The sequence below is a fragment of the Poecilia formosa genome, unplaced genomic scaffold (genome assembly GCF_000485575.1).
Source record: "Poecilia formosa unplaced genomic scaffold, Poecilia_formosa-5.1.2 Scaffold43, whole genome shotgun sequence".
NCBI classification, from domain to species: domain Eukaryota; kingdom Metazoa; phylum Chordata; class Actinopteri; order Cyprinodontiformes; family Poeciliidae; genus Poecilia; species Poecilia formosa.
In genome coordinates, this window is record NW_006799982.1 from 261452 (window position 1) to 278786 (window position 17335).

Sequence of the window (17335 nt, forward strand, 5' to 3'; positions counted from 1 at the left end):
TTTAGTTCACTTTCATATTAAGAAATCCATACAAAATTATGGTTATTAATGTTGTGTAAACTCAGGGTGGTAAAATAAATGGCCAAAGGAAACATCTACAACAAGTATATGAATACAAAACACAAGTGATGAAAATAAGCAAATGTAACTAGTAAAATGTTCTACTCGGTGTCAAAAATACAAATATAAGACAAGAAGCTCTCTTTCTTTAATGGGTTTGTAATGGGTGAAGTTTTATGTAAAGTAACACGACAGAAAGTGTTGGTAGTTTCACTGTAACCGAAGCAGTGCTAAGTTTTCACCACCGGATGGCGTCATATTCTTCATTTATCTTAAAAATCCATACCCCTCCTCAGCCCCTTGACAATCTTATGTTTTTGAATTGTATTTTTGCATAAGTTTATATACAGTTCTGACCCTTACAAAGTTGAGGTTGAGTGATATGTGTTCTTTCAGCATTATTTGTAATTCAAAATGCATATTTGAATTTAGCAACTCCCGCAGTTTGATTATTGTGGATAAAATGAGCTCCCCTCATACAAATCTGCATTCTTGCACAACTTGGGTTCATCTTCCATCATGCTTCAAAGACCATTTCTACAAGTTTAACTTAACCACTGAATAATGTTTGAAATAATTACACAGAGGAAAAAACTGCAACAGTGAACAAATGTCTAAAATAAAACACTAAAATCCTATTTAGATTTGTATAAAACATTTTATTGGACCCTTATTATGCACATATCAAATCTACAAAATATGCACAACATCAAAATACTATCTGCAGCTTTACTCCTCACTCAGTTTGGTGTAGTAGCCCTTATTATGTACAATCCCAGGCCATCATTAACCTTCATTTAAATAGGATACATACAGAATATATCGAACATATATGATGTCCAAACAATTACGCAACATACCAGTATCACCACATAAAAAAAATCTAACATGTTAAAACATTAATCTGGACTTCATTAGATTAATAGTCATTAAAGCGTGTAACACGAGTCTTAAAATACAGTACAGTTAGAGACCTCAAGCTTTGGGTGATGCTTGCTTCCCATATCAGCTCCAATCAATTAACCAATCAAGTTGAGACAAGAACTAATAGACAAATATTGATTCTTTTTTCTTTTTTGTCCAGCTGGCTTCTGAACTGAAAATGAAACAACCTAAACTTGAACGACTTGAGGTCAGGGATGTATGTTCAAACAAGAAAATGATTCACTGAGGCTCAACCATGAATGAATAAAGTTATCTTTTGTGTTTTATTTATACCTTGTGCAACAATTACTGAAAATGAAGCGCTTTGTTAGGGAAGATGAAGAATTTCACTGCATTTTTTTGTATCGGGAGGATGTTCTTCACTAAAGGTTTTTCTCTTACATTTGACAGACTCCTTAGTCACAAAACCTAGCAACACTAGTTAGGGACACACTCCTCGCCAGTGCTTGCAGCAATGTTTTGGCATCAAAAAGTTTCAAGTCAGAATGGCACTTCTGTTTCTTTTTCATAAGTACAAACACAGCCCCTGCACACAGAAAAGAGACGAGACTGAGGTTTTTAAAAGCGCTGGACACGGTTTTGTTTCCATAGGCATGGGCCAGTAAGTGTTTCTCCTGGTAAGATAGTCTGAAGTCTGCAAACTGATATCATGACATTTACACAAAGATTTAAAACTAAAAATGTATCAGCTTATCTCCGTTTATTCCTGTTTTTTTTATCACTATGAGATTATTAGTCATTTGACTAGCTTAGCTCTGTTTTAGCCATGTTTAGGATTTTCTTCTTGTAAATTTTAACATAGTTAATGTCAAGATTATTGTCAACTGCTGGTGCAGCATAGCTAGTGCAGCTGTTTGAGCTGAAATCCCACAAACTGTGAAGATGGAGATTTTTGCACAAACAGAAGAAAACAATGTTTCTTAAAAAAATCATATCTGTAGGTGAGTGGTAGGGGGCCTCACAGGCTTCAAACTGAAACCATGGCATGTTGGAAAAATTTTGTAGTTTGAGATCCTTATTATACCTAGCCAGTCCACGCCTATGTATTGATTCTGAAGGCAATACTTAACAGTAACTCACACCCTCTTCAAAACTTAAATTTTTAACCTGTAAAGGTGACTGACGTGTAGCTTAAAGAATCTGTTTTCATTGAAGTTGTGCTACGTGATGCACCTGATGCTTGTATGGACAGCGAAACACCGACATCCTGTAAGAGTAAACGCTTTTTTTTTTTCATTTAAAGAGGATTACGAGAAACTGTTATGACCCAAGAATGGTGTAACACTGTAAGGTGTTGTCGCCGTCTCTCCAACCAAGAGGCAGATGTGCAGAAATACTTCCAGCAGGTGATGTCTTCATGAGAAGGCACCGTTGGATTGAGGAGAAATAGGCAGAAGAGGTAAAAGCAATGCTGTAGTGTTAAATCCGAGGCTTCTTCTTTGCTGATGTTTTATCGTCGAGTTCCACAAGCAACCAGCAGACACAGACAAAGAGCAGGTGGAGTTCAGCTTGAATGATAAGGCTAGAGTTAGTGAAACTAGTAGGCTGTGGGACGTCTTAGACTACCGACAGGTGAGACTCTGAACGTGAATACTGAGGTGATACATCCAGCCAGCTGGCCCCCTGGAAGCAGGTTCACGGTGCCGGGGGTATTCGCACATCGAGCAGGCTGTAGGCAAAAACGTTCCAGAACACAGCACAGAGCACAAACAAGGTGTAGACGCAGAAAAATATCCAAAACAGCGACTGCTCCTGAAGCCGTTGCTCGTAGTTCTGCAGGACCACCACGCCTAGGGTGAGACCCACCAGGACTCCCCCCAGGTGAGCTACAAAGCTGGGGTTGGGACACGGGGGGAAGGCTGGAGGGTAGAAGCGCAGCCACACAGCCCGACCAAACTCTACGCTCACTGTGAACACAGAGTGAGAGAGAGAGAGAGACAAGATGTGAACATGTGACGATACAAGAAATATGTTTTAAATGAGTCACCTCTATGTCACTTAATATCAGATGGAAGATGCAGCCTCTGTGATTAATCTGGCTCTTTTTACATCTTTAGAAATTACTTTCAAGTATAGAAAGATGGCAGACAAACATATTCCTGCATAATAGCTCAAGCTCAGTCAGATTGGATGGATGGATGGATGAATGGATGGATGGATGGATGGATGGACGGATGGATGGACGGACGGACGGACGGACGGACGGACGGACGGATGGATGTGGTACAATGTTGCCTTGTTTCAAAGAAAGAAAGAACAAGCAAGGAATGAAAGAACATAGGGAAGAGAAGAAGGACAAAGGGAAGGAAAAACTAAAAATAACACTTAAAAAGGAATAATTTCAGGAAACAGAAAGATTTGTCCACACTTTACAATTACCCAGATGCAAAAAATACTGAAATAAATGATGTACTTTTCCAAGCTTTTCCAGACTGCATAAGAAATCCGATCATTTAGTTGATCTTCTAAGATTTATAGCATTTTAAAAAATTATGGTAAAGTTTGGAGGAGACAACACAAGTTTAGTCATTCAGTAATTAAAACAGTTCCGTATTGCCTTCAGAATCAATATGTAGTCATGGATCTCAGGAACAGAGTAGAAGAACAATGGTGGTAAAAAAACATAAATAAATAAATAAATAACACCATATCAGAGGTGAGGTGGAGGAGAGGGGGATTATTTCCAACTTACTGCAAACCAGGGCCATGGCCATTCGGAATAACTTAAACTGACACTTCATTCCCGACCAGTTCTAGAAAAACAGAAAGAAAGAGAGGACTCAGATATTGGGGGAAAAGCATATAAAGTGCCAATGGCACTCCTGGAATTCACACACATGCTCACAAATACACATCATGGCATCAAAACAACATCAGTATGTGCCCCTTGTCTTAATTCAGGTCAATTATGAAAATGTTCAAGACACTCTGACCCTCTGTGGTAAGAGATAATATGACTTCAGAACGGAGAATAAAGACAAATACCTCCATCCTGACCTTGAAAATGATCAGAGGGACCTGCTGGAATCCATGATGGGCAAAATAAGATACAGAGGTTCACTTTGAGGAACAATAAAAGTGTGTTTGATTACATATTAGACGGGTGGGAGTTACAACAAAGGACAGGAGGGTGCATTGATGGGATTTTATTCACACTCTGTCACATAAGCATGTCCACACACCGGCACACTTGTGTGATCTTTGAAGAACTGACAGTGAAGAATGTAAGGTATTTGGAGGTGGAGAAGCACCTGCTGGGCTTTCAAACAGGATCTTCTCAGGATTAGACAGGGCATATGAGTGATGTCTTCAAAGACACACCCATACATGCAAACACAAAACCTCACCATTACAACATTGGCCAAATGTGCCGAGACGAGGGCGTACACTCCTCCCGACGATCCAACCACCGGAGCCGTCATGTCGGTGACCGACACCGCCAGAGACCCTGCAGTGAAGACGAGGGGCACAAATCTGTCAAAGGGCTTCTGCTAAAATTAGAAATGCTCAAGGATATCCTTTCCCTTTTCTCAAAATGAAAGCAACATCTTGTATTTAGATGACCTTAAAGAATAATGTTAAGTCAGACAGAGTGAAAAAAGTGCAACTATTAAAGAAAACCTAAGAATTGCCTCATTGGATTTAGGAAGGAATGCACTTGATTAACTGATGATTACCCGTGTGATTTCCTCTATAAGAGCCGGCGCTTTGACAAGTTTGCTGCTTTGGCGTATACAGGTGAGTAGAAACGCAATGGCAATGAGGGAACGCATCAACAAAGATCTAAGAGAAGCAACTGTTAGTTAGATAGGGTTACCCAAATCAACATGGGCAATGCTCACTCAAAGTTAACATGTTAAATCATAAAGTTAATGTACAATAATAACTTTATTATTGCACATTTCTTGTTTGAAGAAACTGTATTCCCTCTTAAGATATGGTGACGGTGTCTTGAGGCCTTGCCAGCAATCCTCAATGATCTAAATCTTGAAAGGGAAAAAAAATTCCTTCAGAATTTCTCCAGAAAGTGATAACTCAGATTGTTGTGGCTAAAGCTGTTTTTACAAGCTACCAAATCTTGGCGTGAACTTGAGTTTTTCCCATGACTTAGTTGACTTATATTCATCAAGGTTTGCAAACTGAATTTGTTTGCATCCCTCTAAAGGTCTTGCACATCAAATGTCATCCGTTTGTTTTCAAGCTGACATTTTATTAACCTTATTTGTAGACATTGTCGGGAGCACCAGATATGTTCCTTTATATCTCTACATGTAGAAATATGAAGTGAAAGCAAGTATTTTGCCCTTTTCCACAAAACTGTAGGCGTTGCAATGCCAACCTCAACTCTAGGGTCTCCCAGTTCAGAAAGTCATACTGACAGAAAGTATGACTAACTGAATAATTTGCAAAGCTTTGGCCTCTGGTATAATGGGTATGTCAACACTGAATGGAATGAAGGCAGCTAACTAGGGAATGTAGGCGTACTGTATCCTGACAAACAGAAGCTTTCTCTCACTGTATCAGTGCAAAGTGCAACGTTATGTAGAAAAATAAAAATGAAGAAAAAAATAAATTCACACTGGTGCAACTCCTGCAGAGTGCCAGAGTTAAAGAGAGTTGCTGCTTTCCTTCATACTCATTTATATCACGCATAAAAGATCCAATCAAGCACTGAAAAGTTACAGTAAACAGAAAAAACTGCAAAGAAAAGAAAAGGTAGAAAAAGCAGTTGGGATAATTTATCCTTAACTGCGTTTAGAAGTACATTCTGATTCAGTTTGTAAGTTTCCCTCCTCTGGTTGCTTTGAAATTCTGCATATTACTGATCCAGCATTACGTCAACACAAAATGGAGCAGAAGAATCAATTGTTGAGTGATGTCACACTTTTTATTCTCATCTACAATGCCACACATATTATTAATATTAATATTCTTTAAGTAACAACTCTGTGTACACACATATTTCCCATTACACTATGCAAAATTAAAACATCCAGTCCTTTTCAAATAAATGTAACTGGAGGATGTGTCTTCTAAGCTACTCTACTGCCAAGCAAAGTGAGCAAGACGATAAAGAAAGAAAAAGTTCTGTCAGAGAACCGCAGAAAAAAGTGTCCCATAACAAGTGTTATATAACATCTATGCTAACTGGTTATTTGGGGAGGACACCAGAAAGACGCCTTTTCTGTCCTACTATTACAAATGTAAACACTGGTCTATTACTTGGATGCATCAAAAGTTTGCAGGGGAGTAGCTAAGATGGCTTGGAGTGACAGACCTCTAAAATTGTGCAAAGAGGAATGGTTAGAAATGTCTCTCTAACCCCAACCCTAGAAAAAAACAGGGATAATAATAATAATAATAATAATAATAAGAGTGGAATTAGATATTTTGTTAAAAACAAGCTATTTCATAAAATTTGATTTTTTGCCCCACTGAATAAATGTCCTCAAATCGAAGCTTGACTTTTCTAAAAAAAAAATATATATATATCATTGTGAGATTATGCTGCTGCAAAGACAGATTAAATGACTTTAAGGCCTTTTTAAACATTTTTATCACAGGCTGTCAATAAATCTGTCCAGCTCTGCGTTTAACAACATTTAGCTGCATCATTCATTGTACTGTGCCTTTTGGCCACATTTCCTGCTGCGCTCCCTTGTTTTTAAGAAGACGAGCACAAAATACCGCTTGCCTATTTTGTTTTTCACTGAACAAGCGGCTCCAGAAGCAGGAAGTGGGAGTTTATATTTCCTTCCCATGACTTCAACTAAGTAATAAGTGTAAGTTTCATATTTTACCGCTTTTCTTATTTGCGTCTTGAGACTTTGGCTGACTTCCAGATCAGCCAGGATACTGTATGTTAAGCTAATGTGAAGTTTGAGTATTTAAGCAGTCCAATATTTCCTGGGACCTCCATTTTTGTTCAAACAGAACCTTTATCTGTGTATGACTTTGTTGTCCTTGAATTGATAGAAGAGAAACATTTGCACCAGTGTAGATAAGAAAAGTAAATGACCCCTTGTAGTGAACTCCAAAAATCCATCTGAAGGGGGAATGCATTATGTTTCTGTAACAGACTTCATTAGCCAGTAATCTATTTAGCTACACTCTAAGTGTGCAAACCATGTAGCAACATGGTCATGCAGGCTGGATAATACTATAGGTGTGACTGGGCGGTAGTGGAAGTTGTTACCCAGTGACTCAGACCCACCTTCCTATTTTTATTAACTATGAGATGTTTGTTGAAGAAGCTTGAAGAAAGGAAGCGGTGTTTGGATTTTATTTACACTACCATACAGGGAAAATATGTCAGGAAGCAAAGATTACAGCAAAGTTGATCTGTTTTACATTTGTGTAATTAGCTTAATTAGGAAATATAGGATTTCTTTTGCAAATCAAAGTGAAAAAATGAAGCCAGCATGGGATAAATGTCAAATATTAGGCTTATGATACTCAGCTATACTTATCAACTCTGGTGAATCCAATCATTTCGGGAGACTACAGGGATGCCTTGAAGGCATAAAAACCTGGATGACTTTTAATTTTCAACTTTCACTTTCAGATGAGACAGAAGTTGTCATTTTTTAACCAGAACCCTTGAAAAAGAAACAGCTTAGTCGTCACTTAAACTGGATGTTATTACGTTAGCCTCTGGTAATAAAGTAAAGAACCTTGGTGTTGTTTTTGACCACAACATATCATATAAATCAAATATTAAACAGGACTTTCTTCTTTAGACTGCAATATTCTTGCAAGTAGAATAAATTTGTTCCAGAGTGTCACTAAAAAAACATTTGTTACTTCAAAACTAGTTACAGCCTTCACCTTATCCACAATGATGCAGAAACCTCTATGAATCATGCAACAACATTCTGTTTTAGCCAAAATATTATTTTTACTTAATTGATGGTTTTCATTTAGAAATTATCAATAAAATACAGCAAATCAACAANCATCTTCTAGCAGGACCACAACTGAAAAACTAAAGCTAGACCTATAGTAGAATGACTTAGATAAAAGCATATTTATGAATTAGACTGGCCTAGTCATAGTAAATCAAATTAAGAATCTGAGGCAAAACCTAAAAATTGAAGTTTAGCACTGCTCTTCATCCAATCTGGCTGACCACGAGCAAATATTTCTATTAAACACCTACAACAAGAGGATGATAAGAATGATTTTACTCTGTATTGAATAGGGGGTCTAATAACAAAGGCACACCACACTTTTCAGATTTTCATTTGTAAAAAAAAAAACAAAGAAAAATCATTTGAAACCTATTTAGTCTTCTCTTTTCTTACCACAAGTATTCATTATTTTGAGTTTGCCTGTCACAAATATAGTGCATGAAGCACAATGCAATTTGAGAAACTGTTAAAGGGAAGCAAAAAAAGTTTTTCGTGAGTTAATTTTGTTCTATTTTTCTTTTTGTAGTAACAAATCCTCCAATGTCAGAAAAAAGTGTAAGAAGTACTTAGAAAAATTAGCGTCATTTTTACCAGCTTGCCTTTCAGAGCCTCCACAAAACCCCATTTGTTCAACGTTATGAAAGTGTCGTCACACTAATTTACTGAAACTCCATCTACCTTTCCTGAGGTGCCATGAACAGAACAGCCTGATGTCTGTAACATTAATACACATTTTGCTCTACCTCCTGTGTGTTTAAATGAAACTGCAATTATCAAATTCCTAAGACTATTAATACAATATGAAACAATTGCTGGAAGCAGAGTTTGATAGAATAGACAGTCGCATACATCTTTACATACAGTATAAAACAAATTAAAAAAATATATATATATACACACACACACACACACACACACACACATGTATAGAGAGAGAGAGCACAATGATGTGCAAATTTCCACTTGTTGTGAGATTGTGCGTTTCTGGCAGAATTTTACTGCCAATTACCCAAACCGTCCGATGTGACACTAACCCTAACAGTGCAGCCACTCTGTGCATCTGCTCTTCTGTTGGTGGTCGATATCTAATTAAAACAGCAGACATGTCTGTGCGTGTGTGTGTTTTCGTGTGTGCATTGACGATGTGTGATTTATAGTTCAGTTTCCTCCTCATTTTAAGAGTGAGGTTAAAACTAAAGGTCACCTCAGCTGGTATCCCGAGGGTCTGTGTCGGTGACCCTTCAACACGCCACACATACAAATAGATTCATGGAGAAACACAGAAATACAAACACAGAATAAGTAATGAGTGTTTCAATGTGAGCTCTTTGGAAAAATCTGTTCTTTCCTCTTTTACCACACAGCACTTACGGACACAGCTCAGCGGGATCCGAGGACTTAGTCATTACAGGTTCGGCAAATATAAACACAACACACACACTCAGCGATCTTTAAGTCAGCCGAATGGAGACGAAAAGTGAAATGCTTCAATCTGAGGTTTACAGGGAAGTAGAAGTGGAGTGTTGACATTTTCTTTTCAAAAGCTGCATCGACTTTTTCATTTCATGTCGGACACACTTGACTTTGATTATCTTCCAACTCTCGTACACTTCCTCTCATCTTCCATATTTAATATCATTGCCTCTCTCTTCCGAGCCTTTCTGATTTATTACCACAAAAAATTGTCTCTTCTCCCTTTCTTCCCTCTCATCATATTTTATTATTACTGTGAGTGTTTCTTTCACTGAATTTCATCTCTTTGTCGTCCCCTGTCATAAATGAATATTGCGGGCCTCTTGGTGGGGGTCTGACAACCCCCTGCATCCCATCACGTCTGCTGGGAAGACAGACAAAACCATCTGTCCTCAAGTCACACAAGAACAGACTTCTTGTCGACTAGTGTGCACACAGGGCTGATTCCAATATGTTGTAAAAATGCATGAACATAGACAAAAAGCAGATGGCGTGACGGTAAAGTGTGTTCAGGATGAAGATTAGAGCTATTGTCCCCACCTGCCAGCACACCACACACGTAGATCAGTCCAATCCTCAGGGCACCGTGGACCATTTCAAGAGGGACTCCCACCAGCAGCTGCATGGCCATGTTCAGGCTCAGATGTTCAATCCTGTAACGTACACACACACACACACACACACACACACACACACACACTGATATCAGTTATCAACCCACTGCTAAAAAAGAATAATCTGGGCAAGTTGCTGTTGCAGAATCTTCCAATCTGGTTTTCATGTTCCACACATCACTAGAATTACCCTCATCACATATTATTGTGGGGTACCCCAAGGTTCCATCCTGGGACCCCTCTTATTTAATATCCATGTGCGATAATCTGTGATTATAACAAGATTAATTACCATAACTACGCAGACTTTGCACAACTCTACATTACAATGTCACCAGGTGACCACTAACCCATTCCAGTGGTGAGTAGGTGCATAGAACAAATCAATCTGCGGATGTGCCATAACTCTTTCTTCAGCTCAAACAAAACTGAAGTTATTATATTTCGACATTAAGGAGAAGAATCAAGGGTGAACACGTAGGTTCAATTATTACAAATAGAAACTAGTGATCAGGCCCAAAATCTGGGTGTAGTGATAGACTCTGACCTGAACATTCAGAGACACATAAAGACAATTGCAAAGTCAGCCTTCTACCACCTGAAGAACATTTCCAGGATCTTGTTAGCTTCTAAATCGCTGAATAGAAGGTATTCTATTAGTACAATACCTTCTATTACACCAAACACATAAAAATCTTTTGTCATATCAACCTTCCAGACCCACTCTGGATGGCCTGGAAGTTTGAAATTTTCTATTTATTTTTAGTTTGAATAGAAAATTGATGTCAGTCTTTAAACATTGAAAACTTTGCATTTCCCTCATAACAAACTTGTCTTGATTTGCTCTGTTAAAGTGAGAAATTGTCAAGGAATCAACCACTGTATTTTTATGTATTCTGTTGTCAACAAATAGAAAATAGGAAGAAATACATTTAAAATCACCTGTAAAAATCACAGCTCACCACCACACCTTTCTTTTCTATTCAGCACTTTTAAGCTCGTCTGTTCGCCACTGCCTCCCCAGCTACCATCTATCCCCAGTAAATTACCATTTTATTAGCTCTCTTTATGGCTAAGACTATGTTACCCCTAGGAGTAATTAAATCTGGATGGCCGTAGTTGAGCTGATGAAAACCACTATCCGCTCCCCACAGATTTATCTAATTATTACATTATGAATTATTAGTTTTCATGGTAGCACTATCAAAGTGTAAACACAATATACTAATAAAACCACAAAGATAATCCCTTCTCTGTTACCATGACACTAGCTGTAGTAAAAGAGGATTTTACTCTTGTTCTTGATTTGATTTTAATTTCTCACATGGAGACAATTACCAGCTGCGTCTCAGCTTTGCCCAATTACATTGTGTTCTCTTTAAAAACCCAACAACAACTGCAGTGTATTTTTGGAAATTGAATTTTTCGCCAATAATATTTCATATGACTCAGTTTCTCAAATATCCAACAGATACATGTCAGGTCAAATGTTTAGGGATCCATAACCACTGAGTGTGCAAGTGGAAAAGATAAGTGTGCTAATGTGTGCTCATGAAGGCTGACATCCCAACCGGATAAATAAATTTTATATTTTATCTAGTTATTGTTTATCAGGGTATAAAATCCTGTACATCAGCAGTACTGAAATAGATGTCAGTTTACCTGATTAGACTCACCCAGTATGCATAAAGATGTAGCTGAAGTACCTCCAGGCTTGGGCTCGCAGCTGGGGATGGTAGGGTAAGGGGCTTTTCAGGAAGGATGGACTGGATACCTGCAGGACCAAACGATCCAGCTGGATTCCATAGTACATGAACACTGCTACCTAACAGAGAGCGGGAAAACAAAGGGGATCAAAGTCAGAATTATCGCAAGCATAGATGGGAAAATAGAAAATAGAATAGCATTTTGTGGTATTTTAAGACACCGTTGTCTCACGTCTTGTGCAGCTCCTTACGGTTTTTCTTAAGTACTACCCTGTATTTACCACCTTCCATCTTCCCATTAAGTCTGACCAGCTTCTCTGCTTTCAGATTAGGATAAATACTGTATCCCCCACAGCATTATACTTCCATCTCTATGTTTGGGGCTTGTGTGTTCATTGTGATTGGCAATGTAAGTCAAAAAGTTCAGTTTCGGTTAAATCTGAAAGAACACATTCTTCCACGTGTTTCCAGTGATCCTGCATGGCTTGTTGCAATTTGTAAACAAGACTTTTTAAGGTTTTATTTTACCTAATTTTTGCTACTTTTGAAAGAAAAAAATTAAAAAGTCAGATTTGAGATGTGCATGACTAATAGAGTCCAGTCAAAAAAAATGTTCATAACCAAGTCATGGATCATTGAGGATATAACGGGCCTTTTGCGCCATAATGCTTCAAAACTTCAAAATTTGAGATTTGCAGTAAAGTTTTGCTTTGCTCAAAAAATATCCACCAGCAGCATTTTAAAACAAATCTTAATCCTCTCATAAGGTATTTTGTTTAATCAAAATATCAAAGCAGGGTTAAAATGTTTAAGACACATTAACCTTACATTAAATCCCAAAAGTATTTATAACCCTGGTAGACTTAGATTAACAAGAAAGAAGAAGTTTGTTGTTTGCAGGAAATGAGAGAGAGGTTAAAAGAAAACAAATGGAGAATAAATCTTAATATTTATTTGCTCTAAAGCAATCAAACTTACAGTCTTCTTGTAATTGCTGAAGAGCTTTTTCAATTTTTTCACTGGCATTTCCAAACTGTTAACATTACTTTCAGTCAAATGAAACATTTGTAAAATGAAAGGAATCTGCATCTGGCCAAGGTCTGAATCATACTGGGCAGTTTAGTTTCTTCTTAGCCAATTTACCTCTGCAATGGTGATCGCCAGGATGAACCAAGGAGGGGGGCAATATGTGTAGCTGTCAAAGTACCACTTGCGGTCAACCTCGCGGGGCAACGTTTCGTAGGCAACATGGCGAACCAGCCGCTGGGACAGCCCCAAGCCCACCTCATCTCTGAGACTGCAGCCCTTCAGCTGCCTGCTGCCCTGCAGAATGGCCCTCCGGAAACTGTTGGAGCGCTTATTGCTCATCTGCCCAGGAGAAACAAGAGGAGCAGAGAGGATTAGGAGATTGTTTGAAAGGGCAGGGAGGTTAATGAGATGTTAAAGATTAGAGAAGCTTATTATTAAGATACTTTAAGTGGCGCCATCGGACATTATTATCACCTAAGCTGCGCTATTACCCAGTCACCAGCACTACCCACTGCTTCACTGTGTCTCTGAACTCATCATATTTATATGAGTGGCAACATGGTATCACTCTGCAGCTGTATACTTTAAAAACATTGATCACAGAAATGTATTCGTTAATCTTTCAAACGTTCACATTTTATGTTACCTAATACATTAACGTACATACATGTGTGCTAACACCCAGATGAATGTGTTTCTCGTTCGTGGCTTGGTTTTGTTTGACTTATTTTCAGTTTTCTAATAAATATCAGACTATAATATTCAGGCTCTCTGTTGTGCTACTCAGTAAAGGTGTTAGAGATTAACTATTTGTAAGCTGAAGTATCGAGATGATTTACTATAAGATGGACTGTAGCGGGAAGCAAATAATTTGAGTTAGCTGGCAGGATGTGGTGCAAGCATATTATAGTCCTAACAACAAATATGCAATCTACTGGAACTAGAGCCACTATTTATATTGGACTTAATACTGATGTCATTCTTGGATTTAAAATTTGACTGAAAAATTTTACTTAAAGGATGTAGTGGCTTTTTAAGTTATTTTACAAATATTTAGAACACAGCAAAACTAAATAATTGACGGCAGTAGATGTTGTTTTATATTCATTTTTTCAAAGACAAAAAACATGCGGGTAAGTACAAATTTGAAACTGAGGAAGCAGTATAAAGATTTTTTTGTTTGTTAAATTAAATTAAATTAACTTNGGGAGGACACCAGAAAGACGCCTTTTCTGTCCTACTATTACAAATGTAAACACTGGTCTATTACTTGGATGCATCAAAAGTTTGCAGGGGAGTAGCTAAGATGGCTTGGAGTGACAGACCTCTAAAATTGTGCAAAGAGGAATGGTTAGAAATGTCTCTCTAACCCCAACCCTAGAAAAAAACAGGGATAATAATAATAATAATAATAATAATAAGAGTGGAATTAGATATTTTGTTAAAAACAAGCTATTTCATAAAATTTGATTTTTTGCCCCACTGAATAAATGTCCTCAAATCGAAGCTTGACTTTTCTAAAAAAAAAATATATATATATCATTGTGAGATTATGCTGCTGCAAAGACAGATTAAATGACTTTAAGGCCTTTTTAAACATTTTTATCACAGGCTGTCAATAAATCTGTCCAGCTCTGCGTGTAACAACATTTAGCTGCATCATTCATTGTATTGTGCCTTTTGGCCACATTTCCTGCTGCGCTCCCTTGTTTTTAAGAAGACGAGCACAAAATACCGCTTGCCTATTTTGTTTTTCACTGAGCAAGCGGCTCCAGAAGCAGGAAGTGGGAGTTTATATTTCATAGGTCAATGTTACCTGAACTCCTCCTTCCCATGACTTCAACTAAGTAATAAGTGTAAGTTTCATATTTTACCGCTTTTCTTATTTGCGTCTTGAGACTTTGGCTGACTTCCAGATCAGCCAGGATACTGTATGTTAAGCTAATGTGAAGTTTGAGTATTTAAGCAGTCCAATATTTCCTGGGACCTCCATTTTTGTTCAAACAGAACCTTTATCTGTGTATGACTTTGTTGTCCTTGAATTGATAGAAGAGAAACATTTGCACCTCTAGATAAGAAAAGTAAATGACCCCTTGTAGTGAACTCCAAAAATCCATCTGAAGGGGGAATGCATTATGTTTCTGTAACAGACTTCATTAGCCAGTAATCTATTTAGCTACACTCTAAGTGTGCAAACCATGTAGCAACATGGTCATGCAGGCTGGATAATACTATAGGTGTGACTGGGCGGTAGTGGAAGTTGTTACCCAGTGACTCAGACCCACCTTCCTATTTTTATTAACTATGAGATGTTTGTTGTAGAAGCTTGAAGAAAGGAAGCGGTGTTTGGATTTTATTTACACTACCATACAGGGAAAATATGTCAGGAAGCAAAGATTACAGCAAAGTTGATCTGTTTTACATTTGTGTAATTAGCTTAATTAGGAAATATAGGATTTCTTTTGCAAATCAAAGTGAAAAAATGAAGCCAGCATGGGATAAATGTCAAATATTAGGCTTATGATACTCAGCTATACTTATCAACTCTGGTGAATCCAATCATTTCGGGAGACTATAGGGATGCCTTGAAGGCATAAAAACCTGGATGACTTTTAATTTTCAACTTTCACTTTCAGATGAGACAGAAGTTGTCATTTTTTAACCAGAACCCTTGAAAAAGAAACTGCTTAGTCGTCACTTAAACTGGATGTTATTACGTTAGCCTCTGGTAATAAAGTAAAGAACCTTGGTGTTGTTTTTGACCACAACATATCATATAAATCAAATATTAAACAGGACTTTCTTCTTTAGACTGCAATATTCTTGCAAGTAGAATAAATTTGTTCCAGAGTGTCACTAAAAAAACATTTGTTACTTCAAAACTAGTTACAGCCTTCACCTTATCCACAATGATGCAGAAACCTCTATGAATCATGCAACAACATTCTGTTTTCGCCAAAATATTTTTTTTTACTTAATTGATGGTTTTCATTTAGAAATTATCAATAAAATACAGCAAATCAACAAATATGTTTGAAAACACAAAGCCTGTTTTTTTTTACTCTGACATCCTGAGCCATTAAAGTCAATATTGTCATGTATTGACAATATTGTCAATACATATTGACAATATGTATTGTCAATATGTATTGACAATACACAGTAGAAATACCCAACTGTGTATTTCATAAATACACAGTTGGGTAGTTATGAAATACCCAACTGTGCTAATTACACAGTTGGGTATTTTGTACTCATCTGCTTTCTCCCAGCTTATCCTTGGCATCTACATTTGTTTAGAGTGTTTTCTATGTAAGAAATCAAAATTGTTTGGCAGTAAAAATGAATAAATACACAACATTTTGTGTATTGTTAAAATGGAAAACGGATTTCAACAAATTATATACATATTATATTGTCTACATTATTTTAGAAGAAGTTATTTTATTCCACCACTGCGTTTCTCTCGAAATAAATCGTACTGCAGTACTCCTAGTGATCAAAATCAACCGCTAGGTTTTATTCAGCCAGAGTTTTACAAATCCAGCCTTCATCAGAGCCTCCTCAATGCCCACAGTGGCTGACTCTTTGGCTTTGTGTGAATACATTATCACACGGACAGGCAGCTGTGTTCACACCGGCGGTCCCAAAGGGAACATATTGAGATTTTATATTCATGTCGACTACTTCCAAGATGATGTCAGAGTGCGAATCGTGTGTAAAAGGTCAGTGACCTTCCTCTGGATCATTACTTGATCTCTGAACTAAGCTTTCACCCCTCGTAGGTACCAGCTGAGCCCAATTTTGTTTACAAATGGATTGAGGCTAAACTACTTTGTTTTATTTACGGACAAACAGTTTACAGCTTAAAATCATGACTTTAATAAGTTTAACAATGAAGCAAATATATGTTATGAAGTTGAAAAATGTAACAAATGAAGCAGCAAAGTTACAATGACGTTCTCTGTCGCATAAAAAATAATTAACACCCTTTCAATTTATTTTTATATGCATTTTTATGGTGTTTTATGTGATTGGGAGACACAAACTAGTCTATGGTTGTGCATGTTTATATTGTTTTACAAATAAGAATCAAAAAAAAAAAAGTGTCACGTATTTCATCTCAGCTTCCTTTAATATGATACCGCTAAATAAAATCCAGAGCAAACAATGTCTTCAGAAGTTATATATTTATCGTGTTATTAAATCTCAAATATCTCAGAGATATTTAGAACATAAGAGAAGAAACGGCATCAGGAAGACAAAGGAACAGACCAAACAGGTCAGAGACAAGGTTCATCTCAAAGTTAGGTTATAAAATAATATCTCACTGTCCACATGAAACAATGAACCGTCTATCTGAATACACTGTGGAACATGGCAATGGCATTATCATCCTGTGGGAATGTTTTTCATCATCCAGTAGCAAGAAGCTGGTGAGGGTTTATAGGGAGATAGATGTATCAGAGCACAGAGAAATCCTGGAAGAAAAGGCTGAAAAGCATGTAAGATGGGGTGGAAGTTCATCTTCTAGCAGGACCACAACTGAAAAACTAAAGCTAGACCTATAGTAGAATGACTTAGATAAAAGCATATT

The 17335-nt window shown here is 37.3% G+C and overlaps 1 protein-coding gene across 4 annotated transcripts in view; it reads right to left on the bottom strand.

Moving 5' to 3' along the window:
* Positions 1-698: 698 nt before the first annotated feature.
* rhbdl3 (rhomboid, veinlet-like 3 (Drosophila)) overlaps positions 699-17335 on the bottom strand; it is a 58607-nt gene continuing 41970 nt past the window's right edge. For all 4 annotated transcript variants that reach the window (XM_016671315.1, XM_016671313.1, XM_007551554.2 and 1 more), the window contains 6 exons: positions 12853-13077; positions 11680-11828; positions 9930-10042; positions 4353-4453; positions 3698-3758; positions 699-2912 (listed from right to left, as the gene is read on the bottom strand). In XM_016671315.1, coding sequence (XP_016526801.1) covers positions 2641-2912; positions 3698-3758; positions 4353-4453; positions 9930-10042; positions 11680-11828; positions 12853-13077 — 921 coding nt within the window. In that variant the 3' untranslated portion in view covers positions 699-2640. The remainder of the gene's footprint in view (positions 2913-3697; positions 3759-4352; positions 4454-9929; positions 10043-11679; positions 11829-12852; positions 13078-17335) is intronic.